This window comes from Hermetia illucens, chromosome 2 (assembly GCF_905115235.1).
Source record: "Hermetia illucens chromosome 2, iHerIll2.2.curated.20191125, whole genome shotgun sequence".
Taxonomy (NCBI): Eukaryota; Metazoa; Arthropoda; class Insecta; order Diptera; family Stratiomyidae; genus Hermetia; species Hermetia illucens.
The window spans coordinates 24,647,727-24,664,975 of NC_051850.1; the positions used below are offsets into that span (position 1 = coordinate 24,647,727).

A 17,249-nucleotide genomic window follows, 5' to 3' on the forward strand; every position below is an offset into this window, starting at 1 on the left:
AATCTGCTCTACCATATCGTTCACTGCATTCCAGCTCTCCTGGCATGCAATCATTTTTCCAATTATATATTCCGATGCTACTGTTCCTCCCAATGTCTCCTCTAGACTCTGCCTTTCCTCAGCGAATCTAGGACAATAAAGAAAACATGGTCCGGGTTCTCCGGAATACCGTCGCAGCTGGGACAGTTGGGCGAGTTGTCCAGTTTAAACCTATAGAGGTATTTACGGTAACCGCCACTGTATGAGATTATAGTTTATCTCACCATGCCTTCTCTGCATCCACACCTTGATACTGGGAATCAGTCTGTGGGTCCATCGACCCTTTCTCGCCTGTTCCCACCGTTGCTGCCACCTGCTTAAGGATTCCTCCCTTTCGGCGTTTTCCATCTGCCGATTAGAGAAAGAATCGGATCCATCATAGATATGTGCCATCTCATTGGCCAAAATGTCGATCGGCACCATTCCGACTACGCCATAGGCACCGTCGTCCGAGATGGTTCTATAACCACAGCACACCCTTAAGGCGGTCTTTCTATACATCGCGCGCATCTTTTGAGCATTGCATGCGGTATGCAATGCAGTTGACCAAATTGGTGCTACGTAAAGCAGAACTCAGCACTCGAGCTATAAGCAGTCTACGAGTGATTCGTGGGCAAACATCACTCCAAGTAACCTGCCCGCGACTCTTATTCAAAATAATCGCAATTCTTTTCTCACAACAGGAAGAAAGTGGACCTTAACCAACGGTGCAACAGGACGTCTTTACAATCCCAGGCGTTATCGAGGAGGCACTGTGGGAGCTCTGTGGACGAATTGGGGATAATAAGGCTTCGGGTTTGAATGGGATTCCGAACAAAGCACTGAAATAGGCAGCTAAAATTGGTTCTGCTACCGAAGCCCCGAAAACCACCTGGCATACCCTCTTCATATCGCCCTATCTGTCTTTTAGACACTATGGAGAGGATGTTGGAGAGGGTGATATGCAATAGGCTGCTTCCGTTCGTCGAGCAAGCGGGTGGTCGATCGGAGCTACAGTATGGATTTCGCAGAGCCCGATCCACAGAAGATACCATTGCAACGGTCCTAGAACTAGACCTGGCCCGGAAGGTATCGACTGCTGATGAGTGGTGCGCGGTGATGACGCTGAATGCCAGGAATGCCTTTAACTTGGCTAACTCGGGTTGGATTAAGGGTGCCATGCCTAAACTAGGTGGCCTTAGTTCTTCTTTGGTACGAGACGGACACCGAGCCGAAAGAATATATTGTAACAGCAGGTGTTCCCCAAGGTTCTGTACAGGGGTGCCTGCTGCGGAACATAATGTACGACGGAGTGCTCGGCCTTCGCGTGCCAAAGGAGGCAAAATTGATTGGTTTTGTAAACGACCTGGCAGTGGTAGTAGTTGCGAAGCACGACCAGAACGTGGAACTGTATGCAAACGAAACCATTCACGCCAAATGGTGAAACTGAACCTGACGGAAGGTTAGACGGAGGTGGTCCTTTTTACCAATGGCAGAAAAAACAACACTGTCAAAATCCGGGTCGGTAATCACGAGGTCATTAGATACCTGGAGGTAACGGTCGATGCCAAGTGGAGCTTCAAGGGGCACCTGGACTATGCGTGCGGAAAGGCCAAAATATAGTCACCGGCTGCTTATCGCAGGTGTGGTGAAATCCATCCTGCTATACGCGGCTCCTGTATGGGCGTGCGCACTGGATAACACAGTGAACCAGGGAAGGGTAAGTTCGGCATGCCGGCCAAATGCGCTAACAGTGTGCGGTGCATATAGGACGGTATCTGGTGAGGCAGTGTGGGTCATCGCGGGGAGGTTTCCCTTGGATCTTCTAGTAAATGAGGCACATTGTCTCTACTGGAAAAGGAAGCCGAATCCGGCCGAAGCGACTGCGAGCTTCTGAAAGGCTACTAGGAAGGAGTTGTACAGGAGGTGGACTGGACGCATACACTGAGAGATGGATCACGCAGTCCGTTACGGGACACGTTGGATATAGGAAGTACTTGCATCGTTTCGAATCGAATGGGTCCCCAGACTGTCCCGAATGCGCCACTACACCCGAGGACCCGGAGCATGTTATGTTCCATTGTCCGATATTCGCGAATGAAAGAGGATTGTTAAACCACGCCTTCAACGCAGTTATCGGACCCATTTTAATTTCGTGGGGGAGATGCTGAGGTCCACCGCAATTTGGAGTGCTATAAATGGAACAGTAACTGCGAGGTAGCCTCCCTAGAACGCAGGAAAAAAAGGGTTTGGATCTTTATATCAATGTTCATCAATGGAAATCACGCCGCTGTTAAATAATATGAGAAGTATTTCTGCACCCTCTGAGTTCTAATAGAAACTGGTGTACTTTGTTGAGAAAGGACACTTATACTCTCATTACTTCCTTGCTTTTGACTTAGGGGGCACTGCAAACCCTAGGATGAGAACCTGAACTGCTCTAACAGTAAATCTAGGCTTGGTTTAACTATATGTAGGGATCAGTTTTCTGTGAGACAATTTAGACATTGGGTACTTGGGCATAAATAAGAACATGAAGTTGTGTAAATAGTTTGCTAGCCTAAGCCAATTTAATTCCTCGTTTAGAACAATTTTGATAAATGCACATCCCTAATTTCACTTTATTGTTAATCTATTTCCAGGTGTTTACTGCCCTGATCTCCTCCATGCTTGTTCTCTAATCTTACCATCACAACAATATGAAGACCACCTACAACGTAATTCCCTAGGACGTTCACTCTCCCTATCGTCCGTTGAATATGCCGAAATCGACGAAGTTTGCGATACATTTTCTCGAATTAACCATAACGATCATGCTAGTCCTGTATCCAATAACAACCAACAGTCTCCTGGTCAGGGAGAAAAAGAAAGATGTTTAGCCAGCAGCTCTTCGGATCAGGCAATGGGTCAAAACTTAAGCCTACGTAGGCCACGCATCTCTTTAACTTGGGTACTACGCGAGCAACAGCAACAATCGAACTCAAATGAAACCACAGGAGACAAGTCAAATGTCGACAACAAAAAAGTTAAAAGTAAAGCTAAGGACGAGAAACTATTCAATGAAAAGTTTGTTGGAAATCACAACTTGCAGGAGTATCAAGAGAAGAGGGAACCATCCAAAGAACTGCTTTTTGTCTGCACACCACAGAAGCACAACCAATTTGCAACGGAGGATCGACGAATAAGCAAACTTAGATACACAACTGTACAACAAAGGAAGTCAGAAAATATCGACGAATTGAAATCTTTGAAAGGAACTTACTCGGAACCTAGTCTGATAGCGGCGAGCGAAGGAAACCAGCGACGTCACCGCCATCGTAAAAGGCGTGATCGAAATCGTGTTCAAAAGTTCGGCTATGAAATTCGCAATGTGGACGAATTTTTGTCGAAATGTTCACTTTCCTCGCCAGGAAATATTCCTGTAGTCCTGTCATCGTCAAGCACCTTATACCAAACGCGTCCTGGAGGATACCAAATCGAGATACCACTCCCCTTAGGCATGGTTGTGAACGCTGTATTCAAAAATCAGAATTGGCTTTATGTTCAAACTCCACACGCTGAAGAAGGATACGTAGGCTATGCTTCCTGCCTGCCTCTGGGGATACTTCCACCCGCTATCCGAACCACTCCAACCTCAAGACCAACTCCTTGTTGGGAGAATACAGGCGATGTGTTCCCGCGCCCTTGCGGCAACATGACTGACAGCGAGAAAGAGATCCGGTTACGAGGTGGAACTCGCTCAGAAGGTGCAAGGACACCGCGATTGCGTAAAACTCCAGTGAAAACTTACGGTGAACATCATGTGGATAAACTGTACTTGCGGGCTGCAAGTCAACCCCGCTTAGCAGAGAAGTCATTTGCCCAACTCAAACCAACTCAGACTTACACTTCCACAAAGTGTAACAATGATGAGTACGTTGTCCTTCAGCATAGAGCCAGGATTGCTCAGCAGCAGACAGCGAATGGAGGATCAAAATGTAGGAGTCTTCGTCAAACTTTGGTTGCTATTACGGATGACTATTGTAACGGAAGTATTGTCGTTCAAAAAGGTGAAATTGTTACGTTGCTGGAGTGCAGGGAGACAAAGGACAGGAAGCAGTGGTTCTATGTTAAGAAGAATGAAGGTCAGAAAGGATTTATTCCGGCCGAAGTAGCAGGACATGGATTTCTTTAGATGAGATGTTGTAGCTTTAAGTGTTTTCTACCAAAATGTCGTATTTAAAATGTGTAAACTAAGAATATTTTATTTATTAAAGTATTAGATGGTCGAGAGTTGGTTTTATTGTTCTGGAATTATTCCACTTCATTAAAGACAACCATCCCCTTCGATTGCAGGATTTCTCCACAGATCTAAACTTAGATGACTTTTTAGTACAAAGCGAACTAGGATTTAGACCTCCTAATGACTTAATGGGACGAGAATCTGACGGATAAAATTGGATTCAAAGTCAGAGCAAAAGTATAAATATAGATGCATATGTTTCCGAAAAAACCTAGGTCAAAAATTAAAGTTAGAGGTGACTACGAGTAAATATATGGAAAGCTAAGACAGTTAAGTTATCAAGGGATGTACCATGGTAGAACGGGAACCTGGCCAGAATGAGAACAGAAGCACGAAAACTGTTCAGCCGGGCAAAACAAACCGGGGACGGACAGAGGACTGCGTATAGCAACGCGATCAGGGAAGCAAAACGGAACAGCTTCAGGGAATTCTATGGAGGGATCGAACAGATCACAGAAGCAACCAGACTTTACAAGGTTGTAGCCAAAAATGGGGCAATATCCTCTGTCTGCTTGAAGAAGGAATGTGGGACATTTACCGAGAACGAGGAGGACAGAGTACACCTGCTTCTCAGAACTCATTTCCCGGGGTCCTTCCCCACGATGGCAGGCGACAACATTCTGCCTGACACCCCAGCAACGAATAAAAGGGGAGAGGTAAACTGGAAATTAGCACTATGCTCAGAAACAAGGCTAAGGTGGGCAGTGGGAACTTTTAAACCACTGAAATCACCCGGAGTAGATGGCGTTTTCCCAGCACTAATGCAGAGAGGCCAAGGATTCATATTAGAGTCTCCTTTGAGGGTGGTAAGGGGGAGCATAGCGCTGGGATATATACCCAAGGGCTTGGAAACGGGCTAAAGTGATCTTTATTCCGGAAGCGGGTAAAAAGGATCTTTTTCACCCTAAATCTTTCAGACCGATTTGCCTAACATCGTTCGTACTCTAAACGGTAACGGTAAAACGGTATTGGAACTAACGTTCTGAAGCGTAATCCCCTACATCACTGTCAACAAATTTACCGGGCAGGATGGTCAACTGAAACTGCTCTGTATCAGCTGGCGGGTATACTACGGGGTGCCATAGAAACAAAAGAAGTAGCACTGTGTGCGTTTTTGGATGTAGAACGAACATTCGCCAACACATCGCACACAGTTATACAAGATACCCTGAGTATCAAAGGAGTGGGAAACACCCTGGCATTCTGGATGGGCAAAATGCTAAAAAGCAGGCAAATAGAAGTACCAATAGGTACAAATTCTATTGTCATAAACACTACTTAAGGTTGTCCACAGGGCGGGGTACTATCGCCGCTTATGTGGAGCATGGTAGTGGATGAACTCCTGGACGTGTTAACTAATACTGGAATACAAGTCCAGGGCTACGCGGACGACATTGTTTTAATCTGTAGAGGCAAATATGAAGATACCCTATGTGATAGAATCCAAACTGGATTAAGGGTTACTAGTGCCTGGTGCAGGAAGGTGGGACTGCGGATCAACCCAACCAAAACCACCATAGTACCATTCACTAGGAGGCGTAAGCTGGATCACCTGAAAGCCATAACATTGCATGATATGGAGGTGAAACGAGAAACAGAGGTCAAATATTTGGGAATCACGCTAGACCAAAAATTACTTTGGAAGACACATGTCGGAAACACTTGTCGGAAAGCCACGAGGGCTCTGATGACTTGTAGGTCCGTAGCAGGAAAAAAATGGAACTGTAGCCCGAAGATACTACTTTGGATATATACTGCAATAATAAGGCCAATGATTACCTGTGGAGCGGTAACCTGAGCAGAAAGAACCGAACTCAGCACACAAGTCAGGGAGTTACACAAACTCCAAAGACTGGCTTGTGTGTGTATCGGTGATGCAATGGGGCATCCCTGGAGGTCTTTCTGGGATTAACCCCTCTCCATCTGCACATACAGATGCAGGCAAGGAGGGCAATATTCAGGATGGCCGGGAGTATCAGTGAGGCTTTCTAGGCGTTATCCCGAATTACTGATACCAAGGGATAACATGACAACGAGGTTTCACTTTTATAAGAAGTTTGATACACGTCGGAGTAACAAGTCAAACTGGGAGAGCGTGGCTGGGACATATGGATTAAACCAGCAACTGATTATTTGGTACACTGACGGATCCCTCACAGCAGAGGGAGTGGGTGCCGGTGTTATTCGTCCAAGGAAAATATACTTGGAGCCGATGGGTGGGAACACTAGCATATTCTAGGCGTAAATATACGCCATAGACAAATGTCTCTCCTTTCATCTCCAAAAGAACTACAGGTGGCAGAACGTTGCTGTTTTCACCGACAGCCAAGCTGCGATCAAGGCACTTAGGTTCAACCAGGTGAACTCTAAACTGGTATGGGAATCCCTTAAGAGACTGAATATACTCGGCTCGTCCAACAAGGTGTGAGTACTTTGGGTTCTAGGCTATGTTGGGTTGGAAGGCAACGAGACATCGGACGAACTAGCCAAAAAGGGAGCAGGGATGCCTTTACACGGGCCAGGACCCTTGTGCGGAATCGGCGACAATTTCATGGCTACGACACTAATAAATGAAGAGGAAGGTTGAGGGAACTATACTGGGCAGACCTACGAGGAATGGAGCAGTTTAAGGTGCTTATTGGGGGAGACGAAGCCATGCGCACAAAGGATTGCTTAAACCTCACCCAAAATAACCTCCGAATCATAGTGGGAATTCTCACTGGTCACTGTCGGCTAAACTCTCACCTAGGGAAGCTAGGGATATCTACGGACACAGCCTGCAAGTTTTGTGGGGAATGTGATGAAAGCTCTATACACGTCCTGGGAATTTTCCGAGGGAAAGACATTGTTTTCAGCTGTAAGCACTTGAGGCGGACCATGATAGGAATTGCTGTGTGTTCTAAAACGAATGCGAGGAGCGTACAAAAAATATGGTTAACGAGGAAAGGCAAGGCCTGCAAACATGATTTGAATGACCCCTGGATTCAAACATACACTAAGTTCTTAGTGAATGGTACCGAGGTATCCTAACAGATCTGGCATCCAAGCCAGCCACATTATGGATACTATCAATGTACTTTTGTGTTGTCGTGGTTAAGGAAGTGACTTTAATCAGATTTATTGTGTCGTTTGTGAAAGGGTTTTAGCTTCTAAAAGGAAGACCTCACGGACGAGTTTTTGAACTGGTCAAACTTGAGCGTAGCTGAAATATCATGAAAGTTTTTTATTTGAATAAACCCCAGTGACTGTCGTTGTCTGGTTTTGTGCTAGTTTGGAATAGGAAACTATTCTAAGCTATTCGGACCTTTGAATTATTGCTATGCTTGCCATGTTTGAAGGAAGCAGCGTTACAGGACCAGACCAGACCAGACGCTATCCAAAGCGCGGTTTATTCAAGCTGATGTTAAGGTATCAGCCACTTCAAGTATGCATTGTTTTAAATGTATATCTTATCGCAGCCACCTCCCCTACCCTTCAAAATTATTAAGGATCGTTTTTCTTGGAATACCTAACGCAATGCGCTTGTTTTTCTTTAAGGATATTTGACCATTAGAGTCAGCAGTTCATAGCTGCTTTTTCCCTCGTATATTTTTTCTTTTGGAACTAGATAGGGTGGGAATTGGCAAATTCGCCCGTTTATAGTAACCACAGCAAACTCGCCGTACCAAGTAATCAGGTTGCCTTTAGGTTCTCTTTGAGGCTGTCTCTCTCTTCCACCCATTGCAATAGTTTCTTCTGTAGTTTTACAATTGACGTGAGGCATATCTAACTACCCAGCAGGATTCCGGCTCCTTAATATCTTCTTTGAGTAAATTCAACATCCGCGGATGTTCTGTGATGATGACTATGACTGAGTCAACTACAAAGCTAATAATTACGGGCCGAGGAGCACAAGAGTCCCATTTTGCATTACACTCGAGAGCGGGCGACCTAGAGCCGAGCCATTCGATATCTTCACTCTGATATAAGATATACTTGTTCATACCATACCAGAAAATTGTCTCCGATAGTTGACACACGAGCAGCCTCACCAAATCTTTAATTTACTTCCAAATAGCGGAGCTAAATTTATTTTTGTTGTCCAGGGTCAATATGGAGTGGCTTGTGGTAGTTTACTATTACACTGAGGGTGTCCGAACGGAATGGAAATGGAAACAAACGATTATAACTCTCCAAGTGGTAAGAAGTCACAGACTTCGAATCCACCCGCGACTTTGAGAGATCAGGTCGTGGCCCAGGCACGGATTCATGTTTCCCCACGGAAAAATCTGTGGAAGACAGGCTCTCCACTTCAGTGGAAAACCTACACCCGATGTCTACGGCGCGATCAGCCAAAAAGGATAGTACAGCAACTCCCTTAATGAGACGAACTGGAAATCAGATTATTGCCGGCCTGTCTGTGATACTGTTGCCTACCGCTTCTAAAATACGGGAGAGGAAGGCTCGGCAGAAGGAAACTTCAGCCACAAAGGAGAAGGCACTACAGGCCCTGGGAGGGCTTCTAGCCGACGACAATGGAGGGCACTGCGAAAGAAGGCGAAGCTTCTTGGGAATGAGGACGTGAACATTGCTACACCACCAAGCGTGGCGATATGCAAAAAAATCGGACGAAAGAAAGCAGAACTTCCGGCGGAAGGTGAGGACAAGCTGGTAACCCCGGTGAAATCCACACTGCACGCAGCAAACTTTTCAGTTAGTGGCCGTTTTCATATTAGACTACACTTATGGCTACAAACATAAGAGTTTGTCAAATCAACCTGCAGCATGCCAAACTTCTTCCTATCTACTAGCGGCAAAGCTGGCAAAGTTGCAGGACTGTCTTTATACATTTCTGGTTCAAGAGCCATGGGTTCATTTTAACAGAATCTGTGGTATTGGATCAATCAATGGGACTAGGATCTTCTGCGATGAAAGATCCTCGAGACCGAGGGGCTGAGTTTTGATATTCGTTTTGAGAATGAAGGGGGTCCTAAGTCCGCATCAACTTAATGCAGGACCGGACCAACTGGGGAGCAACTTACTCCCTCTTTTCTGGTCCACGGACCCCTCGCTTAGGGCTTGCACCCAAACTTTTAAAAAAAGTCAAGCGACGACGACTTTACGGTTTCTTACCAGGGCAGAAGCGAATTATATAAAGGAGCATTCAACATCTGCGAGCCGCTACGGTCACGCTGCTCCCAGGGCAGAGGTGAGGCAGCGTCTGACGATTTGCCTCTGCCCTGGTAAGAAACCGCAAAGTCGTCGTCGCTTGACTTTTTTTATGAGTTTTGATGTCAGAATTGGTAGAGGCACTATGCTGAGACAATTCTGTTGCCAGGGCCTTGTTGCGGTCAAATCACAATAACAGGTTAAAGGGTACGAGGAGAAACGTCATAGTTGCCTCTGTTTACTTACCTATTACTATGATTCTTTGTGCTCTCCGCCGAAGCTACTCTAAGGGTAGCTTTGTACTGATAAAGGGGGAGAGTTGCTCCGGAAATATATATACATTATAAAATAGAATTGTAGTTTGGAGTAAGCTACTGGTCTATCCATTTTTGTTTTTAAATTAACAACTTGCCTCTGCCTCTTCTTTTTAGTATTCTTTATCCAGACTGCTATGTGGGTTTTTGATTATTTGTCTGTTAAAACAATTTTGTCGCTTAAGATGTGAAGGTCCGTGTAAAAAGAAAGTTTCTTACCAAGTTTTAGTCGTTCATTTCTTACTCGAAACCAACCAGTATCGTATTAGGCGTCCTTTGGTCTTGAGTTCTACTATCAAAATTGAATTAAAACTTACGACACTTCTTTTACTTACTTGTCAGAAATTTATGTACATAGTTGGATGGATTTCAATATATGCAACCTCCGATACTTTCAGGCTTTATTTAAACAGATTGCCTACAAGCCACGGATTCTATTCCAGCGGTATCTGAAAGTGTAATTACCTAACTCGCTCTCAATGTTTATCCAAGAATAATCTTCTAATGTTCTTCCGTTTTCATGCAAACTTGCAAACCAACCAAAATAAACCAAAATAATTTGTTCAGATGGTTCCTTTTGTTCACAATCATCGGAGTTTGTTCACGTGCACCAAGCCCCTCCCTTCCAACAAATATGTTAATACGTAACTAAAGATCCAGAAAACAAGGAATCAATAAAACACATTCACACCTCTCAAATACTTTTAATAATCGAAAACACCGACCACTTGTGTGAACATTCAGAGCTACATTCAATACATATGCCCAAACGGCGCCAGTAATTAGAAGAAATATTTTAACTTGAACATATTATGCACGATGCCTCCAATTCACTTTTATCTAAGCGGACGAACTCCGACAATGAAAGTGTCTAGAATTAACAATATGTATGCACATCGTGCTAAAAATTGTGTGATAAGTCGAAGCAAAAACGTGTTGACTCGAAGTATCTCCTTAATTTTTCGAGTGTTATAAGTCAAAGTGTGATAAGTCGAGGTATACCGGTAGTAGGTTTTCTAAAAGCACAACTGAACATTAACCAATTTACATAGTTTATATGGGCTTGCGCACCGTATTTCAAGTTTATAGTATAATGTGTCTAGAATCGGAGCATATGAAAAATTAAAAAATTGTTATTTTCCTTTGAATTAATAAAATCAATAAAAGTTCACACTTCCGGTTAGTTTCTTCTACACTTTGACGGTAGAGTCCAGCATTAATAATTGGTTCGTGCATTCACTAAAAATAGTGTATTTGTAACTTTGACATTTGCCATAGCCGGAGCCGGCTTCTTGTTGATAAACATTTCCCAGTCTAGCTGCTGATGCTGTTCTATTAAACTCGATATTTCCGGAAGTGATACATATAAAAATGGGTTTCAGTAGTAGAAAACTTCTTTACAACACGGTCCTATCACAAACGTTGTCAGAATGTGGGAATTTCCTGTTTGTTGGAAACAACTTTGGTGACATTTTTATCTTAAGGTTAGTTCCCAACATATCTTTTTATAATTCGCTGCTAAATAGTGATTTTTCCTTAGCTTGGAACGCCTGGAAGCTAACAACGTTGAATACGACGCCAAGGAGTTACCCAACAAATCCCCACTGGAGCCCACATTAATTTTCACGGTAGACTCCAAAGCTGCAGTGAACAGTCTAAAATTTCATCGCGGCTTCCTCATTGTCGGCACTGTTGGCTCGATCGCGGGATACGTCTGGAACGAGGATAAGCAGCAGATCGGCAAGAAGTCTTGGGAAGTGAAAATACCGTCCGCCCCGGAATCGATAGAAGCGGCTGATGTCAACTTTATGTGGGTGGATAAGGCCTCCGATAACTTGTTCGCCGGCTGCGGGGACCACGCTGTCTATCAAATTTCCTTAGAGGACGGCCGAATGGTTCGGACGTTTTCGGGGCACAAGGACTACATCCACTGCGTTACTGGCTTGGAGAACAATTTGTATTCCGCATCTGAAGACGGTACCATCGTATTTTGGGATATTAGAGAGTGCAAACAAGTTGGCCGGCTGGAACCCCACACAAACGCTGATTTGGCACGTCCTGAGTTTGGGAAATGGCAAGGGACGGTTTCTGTTACAAACGACTGGCTCATTTGTGGCGGAGGACCCAGAGCGTCGATGTGGCATCTCCGGTCGTTGGAGTGCACAAATATCCTGCCGTTCCCCGAGAAGGTCCATTGCTCTGAGTTTCTCGACGATTTGATTGTAATTGCAGGGGAACATCCCTTCTTGCATCAGTACAGCTTTAATGCGGAAGTGGTGGCGGAAGTTCCGATCTCGGGAGCTTCGGCGTACAGTGTCGTCCTTCAAAATGAACCGATCAAACTCATGTCAGTGGGGGGTGCCAGTAACTTTTTGGATATTTACACTAATTTCAATTATAGAGATTTGATTGTTAAATTGTACAGTAGTAAGAAGGATTAAATGTATTTCCGATGTAGCCATGTGTTTCTGCTTCTTACCCTTTGTAGAAGTTTCATTCGAATGCGAATTTTCAGATGAGAAGATTCGTCAGTTTTGTTAGGAAATTCTAGGGGAGCTACTAACAAAAGCAAGCAAAGTAAAATGTAAGTCTTGTTGTTCGCGTTGGGCGGAATGAGCTCTGTAGATCTGCGGATCTAAAAGGATCAAATATTCTAGTTCTGCTTCGATTCATACCAAAATGGTTTTAAGTCAGCTTAAGGGGGTCATCCCGTGTGTCGGGTTGGAGAAATCGAATTTTTGTTTTTTGCAGGAATTGTATCTATATATAGTGGAGAATATTTGGGCAAAGGAATTTTCGGATATTCCGAGTCGTTCAGAAATTACAGGGTTAAACAGGTAAGGAGTTTGCAGCCGCAGCTAGAGTACTCGATGAGAAAGAGCATCGAATCCTTTTTTACCTGTTAGTTTTTTACCTGAGCCTTATAAATTCCAACACAGGTATAAATATAAAAAGATGGAAAACCAATCAATTGTTTAAACTTATTTGCTGTCTGCAATAAAAAGGATAATCCAGTCTAGAGTGAGCACTGAAAGACTTTCAAGCTATACTCAGTTATATTTTGTCGAAAGTATTGTGCTGTTTGTGTGTTCAGTGATTTTTTTAAATGGATCGTACGAAGGGAGATCACTTTAACGTTCAACGTCATGCTCGCACTAAAAAACGAGTATTTCATGGGAATCGATACTTATCAGAGAAGAAAAAGGACTTCGCATCAACATCAGCAAAGAAACTTTTAGCAAGCATGAACATGGGTGTTCCAATAGCGTCGAGTTTTGTATATTGTATATTGGATTTTGCTGTCGTTTTCTGCGGTATTTCTGCAAATTTCTGTAAATAATAAAATATACGTGGTGGTAAAAAATGCGTAGGACATGTCGCGAAAAGAATGGGAACGTAGTTTAGAAATGCAAAAAAGAATCACAAAGGCATTGGTGGAAAAGGGGCTGGAAAACTTACTGATAAGGTTATTAACGACCTCACTACATTTGTTGGGCTAGCTATTCGTCGACACGCAAAATTCGGTAGAAGGAATGAAGCAAGAAATTTGGGCAACTTTCTTCCATAAATGTTCTACAGACGAAAATCCTCAGCATCAAAATTGTCCAGCAGGCGAGGACAGTTAGTGCAAATGGCACAAGGCGGAAGCTAAAGGAGAACTGGATAGTTTCCACCACGAGAAGGCACCTTTGACGGAAGAAGTTCAAACAGTCATCAAAGCAATCTACGAAGATTTGTCACGAGATGATCTCTTGAACAGATGTTTAGGAGCAGAGACCCAGAATAACAATGAGTGATTAATGCATTGATCTGGACTTTCGCTCCTAAACACCTTCATTCTGGGGCCAAGGTCGTAGAAATAGCTACTTTTCTGGCTGTAATTATTTTCAATGAAGGATTCAATGACATTCTCAAAATCCTAGTCAGAATGGGATGTCAAGTTGGTCACATATGTCAGGTTTTTGCCGACCGCCGCAATGAAGCGCGAATTTGGCGGCCTGAACGACGATCGACTGACCTTGCTAAAAGAGCCAGAATTGAAACCAGAGGTCAACAATCGGCCTTACAAGACCTTTTTGAAGAAACGGAGAGTGCTCTCTATCGACCAGGTATAGCAGATTGATGGTGAGTTAAAATTTTACTGTTGATAATCACAGTTAAATTTTCAAATGCGTTTTTCTCGAAACTGCATCTAGAAAATCAGCTGCCGCCATAGCTCAAAATCTATCCAACCAAATTCTTTGAAATTTTCACGATTTCTTTAATACATATTTCTACGGTCCGCAAGCTAGGATAATTGCAATCGGGCTGGTCGTTTTTTTTTTATTCATAAAAAAAGCCGTAAGAAAACACCAAAATCCAAAAAATTAAGTTTAAGAGCCCACCAAAAATTTACCTTTTAATATTTTCTAATTATCCTAGTTTGCGGACCGTGGAATATTGTCCACATTAAAATGCCGTTTAGATCTTTTTGCTCAGATGCACACAGCGCCCTCCAGCGTGGCAGCAGAAAAACACCTTTTTTTGGAGATGGGCGCATAAATTGACACGTATTCCAAAAACTAGCTACAATATCAAGCTGAATTTATCACATATACTAGAGATATCAATAAACATATGACGAAAAAATCACGTTTCTATCTTTATCCAGTCCTCCAAAATAATTTTTCAAAAAAAAGCAAAAAAACGGCCTTCACACGAGATGACCCCTTTAAGGTCCTACCCTGTTTCGTCACCTTCAAATGAGTATTTGTTTGTAACAAACAACTGCGGGGATGGATAGAAGGCTAATAAAGCAATTCAAAGTAAAGTTTCGCCCGTGATTCAGTTCTGCTTCAAAGAAGTGTGGCCATCAAACTTAAAGGATTAGGCCACTGTAGAAATTAAAAAACAAAAAACCATCTTTTGTTTTTTTCTGGTTGAAAGAATGCCCTAACACTTTAACAATGACATACTTGGTGGTCATCCCGTGTGAAGGCCGTTTTTTTTTGGCATTTTTTAGAAATTTTTTTGTGCAGAATTGGAGAAGGATGCAGATGTGGATTTTTCACCATAGATTTACTAATATCGTGAGCGTGCATAGTAATTTTTCCTGCCTGATCACATAATTCGTTATTAAAATACAGTTCAATTTATACACGCATCTCCAAAAAAAGGTGTTTTTCTGCTGCCACGCTAGAAGACGCTGCGATCATCTTAGAGAAAAAAAGTAAACGGCATTTTAATGTAGAGACTTAACTACAGTCCGCAAACTAGGATTATTAAAAAATATTAAAAGCTAAATTTTTGGTGGGGTGTTAACCTTTTTTTTTTTGTGAATTTTGTTGTTTTTTCACGGCTTCTTCAATGACTAGAAAAAAAACTACTGAATGAATCGCAATTATCCTAGTTTGCGGACCGTAGAAATATATTCTCAATAAGTCCTGAAAATTTCAAAGAATTTCGTTGGATAGATTTTGGGCTATGGTGGCTGCCGATTTTCAACATGCAGTTTCGAGAAAACCCATTTAAAAAGTAGAATGTGATTTTTAGCCATGAAAGCTTAACTGACCATTAATCTGCTATACCTAATCCTGGATGTCGAGAGAGCAGCCGGGCGACGAGAGAGAAGAGATTTTCAGCCGGGAAAAGAATTTGAAATGGAGACAAGTGTCCAGAAAGCCCCAGAGGTCCGATTATTATCGGACCAAACCAAAGAAAATAGTTTGATCGCCAGCTTGCAGCGAAATCTGGATGAAATCACGAAGCAGCTAGCCGCTGCTAAAAAAGAAATCGAAGAACAGAGGAAGTAAAACGAGGGTCTGACAGTCCTCATCAAGAGTTTGCAGGAGTCGCTCGACCTGCAAAACCATGAGAAGAAGGAAAACGGCAAGAGAATACGGATCGAGAGCCCACAAGTGTCGGACTCTGAGAGTAACTCCTCATCGGAAGAGGAGATGTCCAGCGACAACACGGAGAATACCGCCTCCGAAGAGGAGGGAGATGTGGACTTTCCACCTCTGCCGCCACCGAAACCAGTGCCGACTCTGCCGCCCATATTCATTCGTAATTCTACGGTAGCCGTCAAAATGGCCCGCGATAAAAAAGTAGCTAAGAAAGAGGAAAATCAATATCCTTCAGGCTAGGAGTAAGGATAACTTCAGAGCAGCCGAGCGACCACCGGAAGCTCACGAAGTTTTTCAGAGAAAATGGAATCCAATTCCATATGTAATCTTCTCCCAGAAGAGAAGAATATTAATATAATAATCCGGGGGCTCGAGGGAATAGCGTCCGAGGATGTAAAAGAAGACCTCGAGAACCAGGGCTCCCACACAATCGAGTGCTTTTTCATCAAAATGAAAAACGGACCCTCCAGGTTATTGAAAGTTTTAATGCCGAAAAATGAAACCGGCATCTACAACGTGAAATCGATTTGCCACCTGATTGTGCAAATCGAGTCACAAAAACCGAGAACATCGCAATCGCAGTACCATAACTGCCAGCAGTTTGGGCATTCTGCGAACAACTGCTTCGCCGGAGCACGTTGTGTAAAATGCGGGGGATCGCATCATTACACAAAATGCGAACGGAAACAGGAGCAGAAGGCAACCTCCACCGACTGCAAGGAGGAATATCCAGCCAGCTACGGCGGATGTCCAAAAAATCCCAAGAACATAAAGAAAACCTTCGCCAAGATGGCAAAATTTAATTTATCCCAACCAACCAACAAGCCGACAGGAAAAAACGCGATAACATCAAAAACTCCCTCTTCCACAGCGAACCCGAAGCCCGTACAAATGGATTAAGTGCTGAGCAGCATGCAAACACAGATCCAAAATATGATGGAGTCAATGATAACAAAAATGATTCAAAATCTGTTTAACTCGCAGATCCCTCTAGGCAACCCAACCAAGAATTAGCATGGAAAGCATTAAGCTTAACATTCTCTCGTGGAATACAAATTCCGTACCAGGAAAAAGGAGAATTGAAAGAATTCCTTTACGAGGCAGAAGTAGACATACTACTCATCCAAGAAACGTTCCTCAAACCAACAGACCCACTTAAAATACCCAACTACGAAATATACAGAAACGACCGACTTACTGGCCGTGGAGGAGGAACCGCAGTCATCATCAAGAGAAACATCGAGCATCACCGCCTGGAAACACCACCCATCACAGGAATGAAAACTACAGTCATCGAGGCAAGGATAGGACCAGCTGATGTAAAAATTATATCAGCCTATCGACCACCATCAGCGGATAGTTTTCCAGAGGACCTTCAACTGCTACTCAACGAGGACAAACCGACTTTTCTCGCCGGGGATCTCAACGGGCGTCATCGAGCAACACGAAACACCAAAGAAGGGAGAGAACTACTCACTTTCCTAAACGGAAACGGAGCAACTCTTCACGCACCAGAGGAACCAACACATTATGGACGCAGCACAATGGGCACCATAATCAATGTGACTCTAACAAAGAATTTCGACAAAGACATCATAATCA

At 43.5% G+C, this 17,249-nt stretch overlaps 2 protein-coding genes across 2 annotated transcripts in view; both read left to right on the forward strand.

The window, feature by feature from the left end:
- Positions 1–4,274, forward strand: part of LOC119649719 — a 157,317-nt gene extending 153,043 nt beyond the window's left edge. Inside the window, exon 3 of the mRNA XM_038052001.1 lies at positions 2,661–4,274. Within this exon, the coding sequence (XP_037907929.1) occupies positions 2,661–4,192 (1,532 nt within the window). The 3' untranslated portion in view covers positions 4,193–4,274. The remainder of the gene's footprint in view (positions 1–2,660) is intronic.
- A 6,737-nt stretch (positions 4,275–11,011) lies between these two features.
- Positions 11,012–12,219, forward strand: LOC119648124 (THO complex subunit 6). Its single transcript, XM_038049646.1, has 2 exons — positions 11,012–11,246; positions 11,303–12,219. The coding sequence occupies exons 1-2, from the start codon at positions 11,134–11,136 to the stop codon at positions 12,201–12,203; spliced, it is 1,014 nt and encodes a 337-aa protein (XP_037905574.1). The 5' UTR covers positions 11,012–11,133; the 3' UTR covers positions 12,204–12,219.
- The last annotated feature ends 5,030 nt before the right edge of the window (positions 12,220–17,249 follow it).

What these genes read in the sequence shown, in the direction of transcription:
- LOC119648124 (XM_038049646.1), top strand. Translation starts at nt 11,134, where the DNA reads ATGGGTTTCAGTAGTAGAAAACTTCTTTACAACACGGTCCTATCACAA. An exon ending in GGTGACATTTTTATCTTAAG is followed by an intron (nt 11,247 to 11,302) that starts GTTAGTTCCCAA and finishes ATTTTTCCTTAG; the next exon opens with CTTGGAACGCCTGGAAGCTA.